The 17,322-nt window shown below is 35.6% G+C and overlaps 1 protein-coding gene across 1 annotated transcript; it reads left to right on the top strand.

Moving 5' to 3' along the window:
- Window positions 1–12,160: 12,160 nt before the first annotated feature.
- Window positions 12,161–16,857, top strand: LOC124927979 (GATA transcription factor 26-like). Its single transcript, XM_047468493.1, has 8 exons — window positions 12,161–12,708; window positions 13,344–13,716; window positions 13,781–14,176; window positions 14,261–14,321; window positions 14,671–14,774; window positions 14,926–15,076; window positions 15,172–15,268; window positions 16,318–16,857. Exons 3-8 carry the CDS (start codon window positions 13,809–13,811, stop codon window positions 16,617–16,619), a joined length of 1,083 nt encoding a protein of 360 aa, XP_047324449.1. The 5' UTR covers window positions 12,161–12,708; window positions 13,344–13,716; window positions 13,781–13,808; the 3' UTR covers window positions 16,620–16,857.
- Window positions 16,858–17,322: the final 465 nt, after the last annotated feature.

The raw sequence follows: 17,322 nt of genomic DNA on the forward strand, positions 1-17,322 counted from the left end.
CTACATCCGACCAAGAGGTTAGACCTAGGACCGAGGAGTCTTGCACCCGATCGAGAACTCCTAAACCTAAGACCGATGACTTCCACCTAGAATCGAGAGGGGTCGAGAATCTAGCACCCAACTAAGAATTATAACTTAGGACCAAGGAGTCTCGCATCCGATCAAGAACTCCTGAACCCAAGACCGATGACTTCCACCTAGGACCAAGAATTCTAGCCTAGGACCGAGAGTCCTTAGCACCCAGACCGAGGCTTTTCAGCCAAGACTGAGGATCCTAAGCCCCGACCAAGAGTCTCCTAACCTAGGGCCGATGAATCTTAGCCCCCGACCGATAAAACGAATCCATGACCCAAGACACCGGTCCTAATGCCTGTTTGGTTCCCATTTCCAAACTCTAAAATTAATTTTTAATTTTAGACCTCAAACCATTTTCTAAAAATCCTAAAATATTAGAAAATGATTTCAAATTTTTTTTGGATATTTCCACAAAAAATTATTTTGATAAAGGTTTGTTTATGATTTACTTTTAAACCTTAATACCTTTTAAATTGATGTTCTTAAAGGATTTTCCTCCCTAAATTATCATCAGCAACATGTACTCGCATTTAAATAATTGTTGTTATAATACTTTAAATAACGTACAAAGCTTATACATGCTTAGTACTAGAAGATTAATTGGTTAAAAATAAAATGTTTTACAACCAATTTTCAAAAGCCAAATTTATAAGTAGAGACCGTTTTAAAAATTAGTACGGAGGATGAAGCGCAGAAATTCTTTCTCGAGTATCACCAAACTACCAACCAAAAGGAAACTATAGTTAATACGTTTGTACACGTATACCATTTTTTTATTTTCAAAAATCAATTGACGATTCTATTTCAAAGAAATAATTTTTTAAATTAATTGTTTTTAATTAATTTAAACAATGAATTTCTAAAAAATCAAATTGTAATTTGATTATCGCAAATCCCTGGATTATTTAAATTTGAATAAAAAATAAATATTTTTATAATTAATTTCAAGAAGATGTTAGGAATTATTTAAAATATTTAAAATAATGTTTTATTTTAAAAATATTCCTAACACGCAAATCAATTTTGAAATCCTCGAACCTCAAGCTTTCCGTGGAAAGGGGTTTTTCTATGGGTTACAACTTTATGACGACTCTGTTGGGGATTAAATGTTTAACTCGAAAACAAAACTTGGCTTTTAAAACCTTTTTATCACGTTTTAAACTTAATAGGCTTGTCTTGAAAGGTACAACACCTAAGAGACACATAGGTTTTACCCTATTAAATGCCTTTACATGTAAATGGTACATCACTCTAACTCCATTTTCAAAGAAGTACACAACCAAGGTCGGTACTTCTACACTTATTACAATCGCATGTTTTAGATTGTAAATGAGAAATGACAACTTGTTATAATACAAGTGATGTTGCAAGAGGAAAAACTAGAATGCATGGGATTGACCACCCTTTGGAGATGAGCCGTCCAATAGGACGTAGGCATTGTGGAGATGAGAGAAAATTCCCAATCGAGTTGATATTCCCTGGTTTATGGCGGCAATTTTACCCTCTCCATTATCGACGAATAATACTCTCTTATGATTCCCCTTAGAACAAAAAATTTGGATACTATCACCAAGCCACTTGTTTGTCGTGCCTAGACAACCAAAACCTCATTAGTAAAACCCTTACGTGACTACTATATATGTATTAAAAACTTGGATACTATCACCAAGACGGTTGTTTGTCGTGCTTAGACAACCAAAACATCATTAGTATAACCCCTATGTGACTACTATATATGTATTTTGTGCATGTATCTATAGTCTAAGTGAACATTTCAAACATGTTTCCTTCTTTTCAAAACAAGCGCATTTTTGTAAATATTTTGAATTTTCAATCCTAGATGATGTCCATGCTGACATATATCGAGTTGATCCCATGGATCGATAGTTTTCATTAAAACGAGTGGAACTATGGGATTTACGGACTAACCCCCATCACGAGGTTCACAAACTTTAAAATAAACCACACCTTCATGATGCAAATACAAAGGAGGTGGATTCATACATGACATGTTTACTATATGAGAGAAAGGCCCATTTGCCAAACCGTAGAAGAATTCTGAGTTATCCTAATGATGAATAACAAGAACATTCTGCATTTAAAACCACGTGTAGAATCAATGTCCTTGAGGAAGCTCTTGAAAGAGGAATACATATAGACTAAAACAACATCCGAGACAATATTCAAAAAGAATGTCTTAGACTTCCAAAAATGGAGAAAGATAGAAATCAGGAATGAAGAAGTTCCTTAAACTATAAGATCCTTCCTGATGACGATGACAATCATGTTGGCCCATTTCTTCATGGCTTCGGTGGATGAAAAACCATCCTCCAAAATCCTGAAGGTAGCATATTACAGACATAGGAGAAACAAATACCTCTTAGGTATCATTCTAGATGAAATGCTGATGGGTTTGAATGACTCGTTCTTAACCTATAGCGTGAGAAAAAGAGGTTCACCTCTAATTCTCTATATTTGGCTGTTCGATAGACTAGGACGCTTGCCGCTAGTATGTCCAGAGATATATTATCCCCTTCTCTTCAATACTAAATAATGATGAAAGCTTTGCCTAGACCCCTCGTAGAAAATGAAGACGAAGTGAAGGAATTGCTCCCGTGGTATCCCATCAAGAAAATGGCATACATGATGAACAATGAACCCATGATCATGCTTACAGTCTTGGAATGGGTTACCTCCTACTACACTCACGACCTCTATAAACAGTTTGGTCGTGACATTATTCCCCCTTATACGGAAAATGTTATTGCTATAAACATGCCAATTGAAAATGATACAACGCCTCTCAGATAGGTATTTCAAAGGAGCGAAAGAATTACCAAACTGACATTCTTGAAAAATACGAGAAGGTGAAGAAAAATGAAGAGAAGGAAGCTTTTAGTGTGGGAACATGCTATAGTTGAACCTAAATCCTATGACCTCGGTCAATAAGAGAGCTCTGTCTATAACAAACTTAACGAGTATGTTTGCTTTTAAAATCACAAAGGAGATGTTCATTCCCTATGTAACTACTTTATGCATTGCATTGTACTTTGTTAAAATTGCAAACTCTCACCTCTTTCTATTCGCAACATCCCACGACTATGACAACCGATACGATCCCTAGAAAGAGAGACAAAATAATCGGACGTTTTATACGTCACTAGATGGCCAAAGAACTCCCAATACCTGAAATGGTCTCTATGACCGAATTTAAGGAAATGAAGGTAGCTTTGTAACATGTGACGGAACAACTCGCGCTGATCACAACCTTTTTAACTAATCAGCAATCCCATCTACATCCTAAAACATGCCTTCTTCCTCTCAATTTCTTAACCAGCCTATCCCAGTTATGTTCACCCCCATTAACCCTCATCCTACCGGTCAACAAGCTCAAGAGGAAGTCTCTCTCTACGAAGACTCTAAAGAGGATATCGACCTAACCACACGGGCAAAACATGAGGAGGTACTCAATCCCCTTGGATTAAAGGAAAAACAAAATACAATGGCTAATCAACCACCACTAATGGAATATGAATGCTAGATGGATCAAGTACAAGCCATGTAGCCAGATATGTAAGCCCAACTAAAAAAATGGCTAAGGGAAAAAGCACTGAAGAGAACTATGATTGGAAAGATGCTATAAAATTTGCCGAATGAGTAGTCATACCATTAGGCGTTAAGATTCCATCCATATCCAAGTACATTGGAAAAAATGAACCGTCAGTCTTATTCAAAATCTACATTCTACAATGATCCCATTACGACTTGGAGAATGGACGGTTCTCCACTTATTTCCTTAATACTTTGATGACATTGCTCTATGCTGGTATCACTAGCAAAAGATAATATATCTATAAAGCACTGAGGAACTAGCTGTAGTGTTCATAGAACGCTTCTCTATACACCTCAACCTCGAACGACTAGAATAGAGGTTGAAGAATATCAAACAAGGAGAAAATGAGAAATTCTCCATATTTATCAAAAGATGGAAAGTTGTCGCCAAGGAAATCGATTCCCTCCCGAGTGAACATCGACAAATTAATATGATCTTAGAAAGCGTTAATAGACGATATTCTGTTGGGTTCGTCGTCAATCTTCCAAAATATGAAGAAATTATTGAAAACTTAGAAATAACCTCGTTGACGCCAATGAGAAAGAAGGGAGGAAGAGAAAAAATAGTCAAAGCTACCCCACCTCCAAGTTGTTTCCCGAGAAAGGAATAGACATAAGTAGACAGGTAACCATTTCCTGATAGAAATGTTCTCCTGAAAAGGCAAGCCCAAGCAAGCCTTTATAGGATAACGTAAGTACAACCACTCATATCAAACCCACACCTTCAAAAGCACTTAGACCTCTTAGAGTCTTTGACGACCTAGGAATGCCTTTAAGTCAAGTGATGAATATTCTTCAAGAAAAGAATCTTATCAAACCCTTGTCCCTAAGAACGGATAAATTATTCTTGGAAAAGTATGAGAATGCTTGGTGCGACTACCACCAGGTAAAGGGCCATGCTACCAATAATTGTTGCACCCTCAAACATCTATTCCAAGACTTGATCGATCAAAATGTGATTGTCAAGTCGGAGATAACAAATAATCTGCTATCGGATCACTAAGTCAACATGCTTACCACTAATGGAGCATCCCTTGATGCCAACGCATTACTAAACTTGATCCATGATGCTGAATCAGACATCAACATAATTAATCCCTGGCCTAAAAAGAAATGAAAAATATGTTAATGTAAAACTTTTGAATGGTAGAAGTCAAAAATGACTACCCACATTTATGCTCCGATAGACATCGTAGCAACATGTGGTGGAACGAATTTTTAACCCAATTTCATGAAAACCACGTCGGCCCATGTGCCATCCACGTCCCAACCATCTATAGGGACCAAAATGAAAAATGAGCCCAAACCTCTTAACCTAGGAGACATCCTCCTAAATCAACTAAAAAGGAAAAATGTTAACATTTTCATATAGGAAATCCTAATATACTCTATCAAACATAGGAAAACATTCCTCAATGAGTTAAGAAAGGCCAATGTCCCTACCAAAATCACCCCTGAAGAACTAATAAAGAGCATATCCTCTAGTTCATAACATAACATGATAGGATTTGAAGACAAGGATCTTCCATCAGCCGAATTAAACCATGATAAAACCCACTATATTTATATGCAAATGGAGGGAAAGTTTGTTGCGATGGTCTTAATAGACAATGGATCCGCTCTCAACACATGTCCTTGATGAACTCTTGAGAAGATAGGCGTATCCCGAGACAAGATCATACCATATAACCTGTGTGTTAAAGGCTTTGACAACTCTCGTTGTGAGATAATGGGTTGTCTCAAATGCACCGTCTGTGTGGTCGACATACCCTTTCAAGTTGACTTTTGTGTCATCAACATGCAACCTTCCTATAATTGATCTTAGGAAGACCATGGTTGCATCAAGCTAAGGCTTTAGCCTCTACACTGCACCAAAAGCTCAGGTTCATCGCCAACGAACAAGTTATCACAGTCAATGGTGAAATTGACACCGCAATAGTCATTGATTATACCCATAACGACACCCTGAGGTTGAACTAAACGGGTTCGAGATATGTCTAATCTTCTAAGAAGTTAATGACTCATCCAAACACCCTGACTTTAATATATTTAGCCTCCCCTACATTAGAATGATGCACAAAATGAGATATTTCCCTAGCATGGGCTTAGGCCCGAACGCCAATGACATGCCATCATTCCCGCAACCACGCTATGTAACATGGATCGCCACGGTTTAGGATACATTCCTACACGATTCAAAGAAATCCGTAAGGAAAGGATATCTAAACGATGCATAACTGTTCCACAAACCTTGAATGAACAGTTCATCCACGATGGACAAAGCCCCCTATGCTTTGACTTTCCCGAACTCTCTACGAACCCATATTTACAAAGACGTTTTCAGGTCTCAGACAATCTTTTCAAATTGTCCTCATAAATCCTAACCTTCTATTTGCGTGACATGGAAAAGAATGAACTATTGGCGTGACACCTTAGAAAATTTGGCTCGAACTCTCAAGACAGTTGATCCAGCTTAGGAAGCCAGCTCTTCTTGTCTTCAAGGAACCAATTCCCTTTTATCTGTCGATACAGTGATAACGAAAGTATAGACCTCTTTCTCTTCTCATGTGTAGAGAGTTGTCAAATACTGTTACATTGTAATAAATCTAAGAATAATGATCGTGTTAGATCATCTTTTCTTACATGTAATAAATCCATCGATGTAACACAAGAAGTTGACTTCAAATCTATGAGTAAAATGATTTTTCTTTTTACTTGACTTTAAACTTCGAAACCAAACACTTCTTAGAACCGATGACGAGATTGTCTCCGTAGTGGAAAAGACAAACGAAATCAATTTAAATACGACCGACGATCCTTAAATCGTACTAATTGGTCAAAGTTTAAACTCACGAGAACGTCTGAAGTTAGTTGAGCCATTAAAAGCCAATAAAGACGTCTTCGCCTGGTCATGCAAGGATATGCCAAGTATTGATCCAAGGATCACACAACATCACATTCCTCTATATCCTGATGCTAAGCCAATAAAGCAAAAGCTCAAAACATATGAAAAAGGAATGGTCGTGAACCAAAATCTAAGCAGAAGTCTGAAAGCAACTCAAAACTGAATTTCTCATGGTAGTATCTATCCTACCCTTGATAGCTAACGTAGGGCTTGTTCGGTCCAGGTTATTTACATAACCTGGCAGAGAGAAAAATGATTATTGGTAATGATGGTGATAATTTTGAGGAAATGATGATGTTTTTTGGTAAAATACTTAAAGGGTATTTGATATATATAAATTAAATCAATAATTATCATTTTAAAATAGAGGTTATTTTAGTATTTTGGTTAATGACTTGATTGATTGAAGGATGAGAGGGGGAGTGAAGTGACAATTGATTTGGTTGAGTTATTTTGAAAACCCAAATACGAACAAGGCCGTAGTTACCATCCTAAAGAAAGACGAGAAAATACGTGTGTGCATAGATTATCGAGATCTAAATAAGGCCAGTCCTAAAGATCACTTCCTACTACCACACATCGATATACTAGTCGACCATGCTACCGATCATGAGCTATTATCATTAATAAAAAATTTTCAAGATATAACTAAATCTCGATGGCCCCACAAGACAAGGAAAAGACCACGTTCATAATAGAAGTAAGAACCTTTTGTTATTGTGTCATGCCTTTTGGTCTTATGAATGCAGGAGCCACCTACCAAAGGGCAACCACCATGATCCGTCATGACATGATCTATAAGGAAGTGGAAGTATATGTCGACGACATGATTGTCAAATTAAATGATCGAGAAGGAAATGTCCAAAACCTTAAAAAAATTCCTACAACGAATAAAAAAATATTGGCTACGACTCAACCCGATGAAATGTACCTTTAGAGTCACAACTGGTAAAATTCTAGGCTTCTTAATCATGTAGAGATAAATCGAAGCCGATCCCTATAAGATAGAAGCAATCACGACTATCCCGGTCCCTCAAAACGAAAGAGAAGTCCGAGGATTTTTGTGAAAAATCCAATACATTAGTCGATTCATCAACAAAACTTACTATGACATGCGATTCGCTGTTTAAGCTGCTGAAGAAAGACCAAAAATTTGTATGGAATGAAAACAGTCAACAAACATTTAACAGAATCAAAGATTACTTAAAATCTCCTCCTATACTTATGCTGCCAAAAATTAGAATTCCTCTCATCTTATATACCTTACTGTAACCAACACAACTATGGGAAGCTTGTTGGCTCAAGAAAATGAGGACAAATTCAAAACAGTTGTGTATTACATAAGTAAAAGGATGACTAGGTGTGAACTTAATTACATTTTAGTTGAGAAAATCTGTTGGGTATTATCATGGGTCACCAAAAGGTTGAGACACTACATGCAAATCCACCCCATCAAGTTGATATCAAGATTAAGACCCAATCCACTTCTTATACCAACGAACCCTTTTGTCACCAAGACTAGCCAAATGGATAATGATGTTATCCGAATACAACATAACATATACGATACAAAAGTCTATCAAAGGAAGCGTTGTTGCAGACTTCTTTGTTGACCAACCTATCATTATTGAGTCAGAAGATGAACTCAAATTCTCTGACGAGAGAATTATGAGTATAATATCAGACACATGAAAACTGATGTTTGATAGAGTTTCTGGAAAGTAGATTTACGGAATTGAGATTTTATTAGTTGACCCGAAATGAACGTACAACCTAATATCCATAAAACTCGAATATCCCATCACCAATAATGAGGACGAATATGAGGTATGCCTCTCGGGTCTCAAATTGGCATATAAAAAAGGAGAAACCAAGTTGGAAGTCATTAGAGACTCTAACTTGGTTATATCTCAAGCCAATGGCATGTGGCAAGTAAAAAGGGAAAACTAAAAACCCTACCTCGCCCACCTGACCAAACTCATGAAAAAATATAATCAAGTGTCTTTTGTTCACGCTCCAAGAAGCTAAAACTGCTTCACAGATGCCTTAGCTACTTTGGCATCCATGACTCAAATTCCCGATGGAATTAAAATCAAACCATTGCAAATCCAATAAAAGCAACACTTACTTTTGAATCAGGAGTAGTAACTTCCTATGAGAATGCTGCTAAACTCTAGTAGGATACTCTTTAGAAGTATATCGAGTACGGAGAATATCCTTCCCACTTCTGAGCTAAGGAACGACGGGTATTGTTCCAGTATTCCACCAACTATGCTTGAATTGTCAACATGCTTTACAATTTTCTTTTGATGATGAAAACATGCTCTTCATAAATAATCCTAAATCTAAGAGGATCATAGAAGAAGTACATGTAAGGACATACGACCCACACATGAATGGAATGACTTTAGCCAAGAAAATACTTCGTTTAGGATATTATTGGCAAAATCTCGAACAAGAATGTGCAAGATATGTAAGGAACTATCATCAGTGCCAGATCTATGCTAACTTAAAACATACATCGGCCTCGCTCCTCTACAACATGACATCCCCTTGGCCCTTTTCTACATGGGGCATCGACATAATTAGGAAAATCTATCCCCACACGTCAAATGGACACGATTTCATACTTGTCTCCACAGACTAATTCACCAAATGGGTTGAAGCAGCCTCCTATAAAGTCTTGAAATCGTCCCAAGTGGCAAAGTTCATTCAAACTAGCATCATCGCTAAATATGGAGTTCCTCACGCCCTAATTTTAGACAATGGTCGAACTTTTAATGAAAAGTGTTGCAATTGCTCGACGAGTTCAAGATCGACAATAAAAAATCATCGCTCTATAGACCTCAAACCAATGGTGTGGTCAAAGCGGAAAATAAAAGCGTGATTAGGATCATCAAAAAGATGACTAATACATATAAGAACTAACACGAGAAGCTGTCATATGCCTTATGGGGATATCGCACAACCGCTTGAACCTCGACGGACGAAACTCCCTACTTCTTGGTTTACAACATGGATGTCGTACAACCAATCGAAATTGAGATTCCAATCCTAAGAATACTCTTAGCAAACCACATTATAGAAGAGGACTAACTCAAATCTCGATATGACCAACTAACATTAATGTAAGACAAGATGTTAAACGCTTTATGTAAAACTCAAGCCTACTAAAAACGCATTTCAAATACCTTTAATGGAAAGATATAACCTAGAAACCTCATCAAAAGTGATATAGTTCTCAAACAAACTCGGGAACTCCAAGACCCAGGGGAAAGTTTCGACCCCAATGGGAAGGACTCTTCCTAGTTAAGAAAATCATCTCTAGAGGAGATGTCGGCATATCTAATATATAAGGCGAAGAATTCATTGCACCAAACAATCTCGATGCACTTAAAAGATATTTTGTATAATATCAAGCTACGCGCATAACAGTTTAAAGCCCGACCTTGAAAGAAGCTTATTTCAACATAATCCAATCCCAAGTTTTGTATAACTTGTAACATGGACAGAGGACTCATGTCCAAACTACAAAGACCTAATCTTTCTCAATGTAGAAAAATAAAGGAGAGAAGATAAGTAGGAAACCTACATGTTTACGGGCCCGGTCTCACATAAATAAATAAAACCCCTAGTCCCTTCCTCAAGAGAAAGAGAAAATCTTTTGAGAAAGGTAGAAAACCTTGATCTTATCATAAAGTCGATGTGACAGATTTTAGGAAACAAGTAGGGGAAAAGCTAAGAACATTGCTTCCATTCGTGTGATATTCACAGAAATAAAATCGAAGATTTCACAATGACTCCAATTCAAGAGATATCGGTCATAAACTCTTTTTCGTTTGTAGGCGATTATCCGAATAGCAACCCTCCATAGAAGGTTTTTGAAGAAAAAGAACCGGAATAAACCCCATAAAAGCGAGGTCCAAGCCCCAATTAGAAATGACACCTCATCGTTACTTTGTTAAATAAATAAAATATGGACTTTTCAAAAAGTTGATAACCTCTCCAAAAAATGTTTAGGAATGAATGACTTTCAAAAATGTGGTTCAAGTCGAGATACCAAAAATAGTTGCACACCTTTTGTCAAAACATCGAAGTTTTGACTATCTTCTTTGAGGATTTATAGCTGATATCTCGAAAATTGGGGGAAAATAAATCTTATTCCTTGATAAAGAAAAGTCAGACAAATGTTGGAAAAGATGTTCAAGTCAACCCCGAATAACGTTTTGAAAACTCGAAAAACGTAATAATTCATTCAAAGGATCAAGGTTCATTCCAATCTCGAAAAAAAGAGAGAGAAAGAAAACAAGGATGAGAAATGGGAGAACAAAAATGTGTTCCCTTATCCAAAATATGAGTCATTTGGTTCATAAATAAAGCTCAAAATCGCCGACTAGCGGGTTTCAACTAGTTGTGAAGGAGAGAATTATGTAATTGAGTCTCTTTAAACCCTATTTATTGATAGGTACGTGAGATCGTTCGTACATGATCCCATTTAAACCCTAATTGTTGTTAGATATCCCAAACTATATTTATTGATAGGTACGTGAGATTGTTCGTACACGATCCTATTTAAACCCTAATTGTAGTTAAGTATCCTAAACTTTATCTGTCGATAAGTACGTGAGATTGTTCGTACACGATCCCCTTTAAACCTTAATAATAGTTAGATATCTCAAACCCTATTTGTCGATAGGTACGTGAGATCGTTCGTACATGATCCCGTTTAAACCCTAATTGTAGTTAGGTATCCTAAACTCTATATGTCGATATGTACATGAGATCGTTCGTACACGATCCTATTTAAACCCTAATTGTAGTTAGATATTCCAAACTCTATATGTCGATAGGTACGTGATATTGTTCATACACGATCATGTTCGAATCCTAATTGTAGTTATGTATCATAAACCCTATTTGTCGATAGGTACATGATATCGTTCGTACACGATCCTGTTTAAGCCCTAATTGTAGTTAGGCCCGTAGAAGGAGCTAAAAGAAGATTTGTTGATATGTGCAAGACATCGTTTATACACTATTCCATTAAAACCTCACTTTAGAGGCCCTTAACAATTTAAATATATTTTTGTTAAGTTTTGAACACTAAACTTATAGTTAAGTGCTAGTTATTTAATTAATTTAGTAGTAATTTATTATACATCTCTATATTTAAAAATATTAAAAAAATTTAAAATTACATAGACCGCTTAAATATCCAAGTTTTTTTTACAGGTCTTTGTTTAACCCTAAAAAAAATCAAATACAAGTAAAAGGAAAATAAATAAAAAACTTTAAATGGTGAGAAAAAGTCAATGTCAAGATTGAAGAAATAATAATTCAGAGGCCAGATTTCTTTTCATTACCATATAAGAAAAGATTTTGAAAATAAAATGAACGCTTTTAAAAACCTTTATTATCCATTTAATATTCAAAATATAATTTTGAAGATATTTACATCTTCAAAATTTTTAAAAAAAAATTTAAAAAAATTAAAAAAAAAAATAAAAAAAAAAGTAAAAAAAGTGTAACAAATGGAAATGGAATTGAAGGATTCATAACAAAAAAATAAAATAAATAAAAAAGGCAAAGAGAAAAGTTGAAGCATTTACTTCACATTACAATACACCAACAAAAGGTCATACAGAAATCTTCAACCCCCTTCCACATTTCACCTTCTTCCTTCTCCAACCCTTTAATTAGATTCCTCCTGTGGGGGTCTTCCCCCATTAGATTTTACAGATTCCTATACATAAAGGCTAAAGAAGCACCATCTCAAATTCTCAATCCCTTTCATTTCAAAATGCTTGATTTTGGCTATTCCCAGTGGTTTTTTTCTGGATTGAAAAGCTCAAAAATCATCTGGGTTTTTACGTAATTACCTTCTCTGCCGAGACTGTTCTCTGTTTTTTCTGCAGAAGAAGCTTCCCGAAACGAGCCAGTAATACATTATTAAGGATTTGAGTACAACAATCGTTGTTTTTTGATTTTTTTAATATTTTTTTCCTGGTCAAAAAAACTAGCTCCCCTTTTGTTCTCTTGTGAAATTTCTTGCGTTTGTGATTGAGGACAAAGGGAGATGGGGAAGCAAGGACCATGCTATCACTGTGGTGTTTCAAGTGAGTCTTCGTTCTTGAGTGATTCGTCAATGAAAATATTTGATATTATTAAGGAAATCAATCAAAGATTTTGACTATTTTTCTTTGTCACACGATCAATTTATTCAGAATTTTGATATTCCTGGCTCATTCTTCAGTGAAAACGGATGATTACTGTGAAGCTGTTGATGTTTAAAAAGGGTTTACATTAGCTGGGTTTCAAGCAGAAATAGTATTCTTTAGGTTCTTAATGTATATTCAATTCTATGTATATAGCTTCCATTGTTTCAGGTGTTATGAGTTGTAAATTGAACATCAGTCTTCCATTGCATTTGCTTGTGCATTTGGGAATCTGATCAAGCTATATATGTTTTCCAGCTGCCTTTGTTGAATGTGAATCCAACTGAACATTATATGCTATTAGTTGCTCAAAAGCCATATGAACTGGATAAGTAAAACAATCGGTTACTCATTGCTCGCATAATTGAAGAATTTCCGCACAAAATTAGATTGATGTTCTTATCGAGTGATAGCTGCACCATTGTTGAATTAACCAACTATTCTTCTTATTATTGATGGGTGGGATCATTTGAGTAATTGTTAGCTAGTAGTCCATTAACAATCTTCTAATGCCGGAATTCCATTTTGTTATAAAGGCACTCCTCTTTGGCGTAATGGGCCACCCGAAAAGCCAGTTCTATGTAATGCATGTGGATCACGCTGGAGAACAAAAGGAACACTGACAAATTATACCCCTTTACATTCCTCGAGCTGAAACTGATGAGGCCCGAGGATTATAAAGTTATCAAGAGTAAAGACAGTATCTCTTAAGAACAAAGAAATGCAAACTCCTCCGAAAAGAAAATTAAACAATGATCTCAATTGTTGGAAGGATTAAGCCTGAATATAACAATGTTTCACAAAAGAGTCAAGATGATGATACCCGTAATAGGTCTAGTTCTGGCTCTGCAATATCCAACACCGAGAGCTGTGGACAGTTTGGCTATGAAGATGCAAGTGATTTAACAGTTTCAAGATTGAAATATTATTCTTTTTTTTTAAGCTTCAACCTCTTAATTCATTGTCTTTACAGATCCAACACAACCATTGTATGGGAAAGAATGACACCTTCGAAGAAGAGGAGGACCTGTATTGCACAGCCGAAGGTATCTTCAGTTGAGAAGCTTACTAGAGATCTCTGTATCATCTTAAAAGAGCAACAGGAGTCTTCTCAATTCTCTTTGTCTTCCCAAGGTGATTTGATTTTTGAGAATGATAAACCGATGGTGTCTGTTGAGATAGGACATGGAAGTATGTTAATTCAATGTCCTAGTTCAATAGCTAGAGGGGAGGAGGAATCTGAAGCAAGCTCACTTTCATTTGACAACAAACTGCTTAATGAAGCTCATTCGTCATCTCCTCCCTTTTCTATGAATTCTCATAAGGTAGCTCAAACTTGTCCAAATTTGGAAGCTGATAAATTAAAAAGGTAAAGTTGTAGGAGAGCCTTAGAGGTGTTTTTTCTGCGATTATCATGTTTAAATTTATCAATTTTGTTTGATAATATTTGCAGGGATATGTCTCAACAGATTATGGGAACTCACAATCCACAACTCCTCTATGTGGATCTTAGTGTAAGTATTTATATTGGTTTTCTTATATATAGAAGCGTTTGGAAACCAAATTTAGTCACACACAAAACAAAAGTGTTTCCAAATGGGGCTTGTTGGTTTTGGAAGATGAGAAAATGGGATACGCCTAATATTCAGGGTAATCAAATTGATAGAGTTTTGGTGACACAAATGGGCGAGACTAAAGAAAACATGAATTTCGCAGGACACCTTATAAAATCTGGTCTTTGCTATGGTTTCTTCTTGTCGTTCTCGTTTACTCAATTCTCTATTGTAACCTATCTTTTGGCTTTCTTTCTTTACTTTTTTATTTAGATTCTTTCGAATTTGTAACCATGTGTTTTTCTTGCAGGATATTGTTAACTATGATGTTTTCACACATTTCCTGTCGCGTGAAGAGCAACAACAATTACTTAAGCATCTTCCATCCTTGGACACTGCAAACTTACCCCATAGGTTTTATACAACATTAGTAATCCACAACTAATTTGATACATTTTTAACTCAGATTCAGATTTTCTATTACTAACAGTTTCATAATAGTTGCTTAATCACAAATCAGAGTGGTTCTAACCATAGTGCTCCTTTAATTCTTGTTCTGTTACAGCCTTGAGAGTATGTTTACAAGCATTCAATTTAAGGAGAACATAATCTCCTACCAGAAGTTGCTTTCTGAGGAATGTAGGCCACTGAAGAAACTTCCTTTGTTCAATGTGTCCGAAACAAAACAGTTGGAACAATATGATAGTATATTTAAGGTTTGAGGATATTATTTTCAGTCATGAATTTTTTTAACAGTTTTAACTTACTAATGAGGTGATGTAATGTTTTTTTATCCGTATGATGGCTGTAGGATGTAAAAGGTAAAGGTAAAGAGGAAAAGGAAAATGGTGAAGTTGGTAATTCAACAAATACTAAGCGGACTTGGAACAACTCATTCAAATTCTCAGGTAACTTTTTCTCATCGAAACTCGTACATAAATTTCATTTGGTTTGTTATATTTGGTTATTTACTGATGATATATGTTTTGAATTTTGCATTCGATTAGAGTTAATTTCCAACTTTAATTTGTTCTTCTATTCATCATATGTAATTTCCTTCCATATTTCCTATAAGATTGATATTTGAATTTCTCTTCTCCATCATGCTTAAATGAGTCGGCCTGTTCATTTCTGTGTCTTAAGGAGGGATTTGGTAGGAGATACAAAATGATGGTATAAATTGTAAAGAGGTATATAACATGTCTAAGTTGTATGACCCATAATGCCTAAGCTTAATGTATCCATTAAAATGGACATGCTGATAAGAAGAGTCACACGCTCGAAAGTGAGGCATCTTATATAAACCTTGCAAATTATCAATAGCAAGACAAATGACAAATTACGTTGTCATGCATCTGATAAAATTGAAGTGTTAGAATATTGAATTTTAAGTGCCGCGAACTAGTTATGTGTATGAGAAATAAATGTTGAATAAATCAAATAAAAAGATCTAAATTGTAAGTACTTGATGTATAAGTTGAATTTGATTAAATGTGGAACTAATATCAAAAAGTATCTACAAGACTTTTCATTTTTCTTTTTTGTGAAATGAAAAATCCTTCTATTAATAATGAAATAGATTTACTATTTTTTTTTAATGAGATGCTTAATATGCTCGGTTTCAAAAGAAAAAATATACATCATAAATTTAGTCATTTGAATACAAAAGTATCAAAATGTAGTACAATCAGCTACATTGCTAACTATATGTGCTGTGGCTAACATATGATCATGATCCAGTCCCTTTTTTTTGCACTTAAACGATTATTTTACCCTTATAGTTACGTAAATTTGATTAATTTACAAGGTTAAAGTTGTCTTTGGACGCTCTAACTATATTACCAATGAAGTCATCCATAGTTTATCGAATTAAGCCAATATTTTTAGCTTCATTTTAGGTTAGTTTGAGATGATATTAATATTTAAATGATTATTAAGAACCATTATTTTGTTTCAGGATCGGCGGCATCTTGTAAGAGCCCCGATAAAATAATAATGGAGGGAAGCAATGACAAGGAGGACAAAAGTTGCGACCGACACTTTGTTCCCAAAAATCTATTATCTTTCCCGCCTGATGGTGGATCTCTTATGATCGACTCTTCTTCCCAGTTTGTAGACAAGCCTTATGATGAAGATCTGCTATTTGTGCCATCAAATAGCTCATTCCCTGAGGCTGAGCTTCTCATCCTACCATCTTCAACTTTTGGTTCCAAAGCAAGTACCAGTAACAACTCCAAAGTTCCTTCCCGGTTTGTTTAAGGCTATCTTAGCATCTTAGCCATTAAACGAGATTCCTGAGTTGAAACATTCAGCATTGATGATTGTGTTTTTCTTATCTTTCCTGAGGTTGGAATGCTGGGACACAATTGTGCCTTTTTTTGTATAGCTTCACCTAAGGCTGTAAAATAGATAGTAAAATATACTTTAAGAGAGGTAACATATATGAGTTTCTTGTAGAAGCTCACCCCTTTACTTACTAAAGCCAACTTTTATTTTTCAAAATGAAAAAAAAATTGCTAGACTATAGAGCTGATGAAGCAAAACGTATTTGTTTAACAAAGAAGACAGTTCTTGTCTGGTGGTACCCATTTGCTCAGAAGAGTAAGTCCAGAAATGGGTATCACGGATGAAGCTTGCTGAGAGGAAAACACAATTTTTTTCACTTTAATTTTGTTTGTTTTATTCTCACCCCAGTTTGAGGGATGCCTATTTTGAAACCAAAAGTGTTGATCCACTATCGGATCTAAAGGGCACAAAAACTTGGTGTCGTGCCATTGCCATTTGTTCTGTTCGAATTTTGGGAGAAATCTTATTGGAGAATAAGGTATAGAATTCCACTGACCAAAGACTTCACATGGACTTCAATTTGATCGATGATCTGAAAGATTAGGAGTGTAAATGAGCTGAGTTGCTCGTGAGCCGTTCGGTGAAAATCTAATTCGAGCTAGTTCGTTTAAGTTTC

This window comes from Impatiens glandulifera, chromosome 2, assembly GCF_907164915.1.
Source record: "Impatiens glandulifera chromosome 2, dImpGla2.1, whole genome shotgun sequence".
In the NCBI taxonomy this organism is placed as follows: Eukaryota; Viridiplantae; Streptophyta; class Magnoliopsida; order Ericales; family Balsaminaceae; genus Impatiens; species Impatiens glandulifera.

Coding starts and splice junctions, on each gene's coding strand:
- LOC124927979 (XM_047468493.1), top strand. CDS start 13,809: ATGACACCTTCGAAGAAGAGGAGGACCTGTATTGCACAGCCGAAGGTA. Junction 14,177..14,260: donor GAAGCTGATAAATTAAAAAG/GTAAAGTTGTAG, acceptor TAATATTTGCAG/GGATATGTCTCAACAGATTA. Junction 15,077..15,171: donor AATATGATAGTATATTTAAG/GTTTGAGGATAT, acceptor TGATGGCTGTAG/GATGTAAAAGGTAAAGGTAA.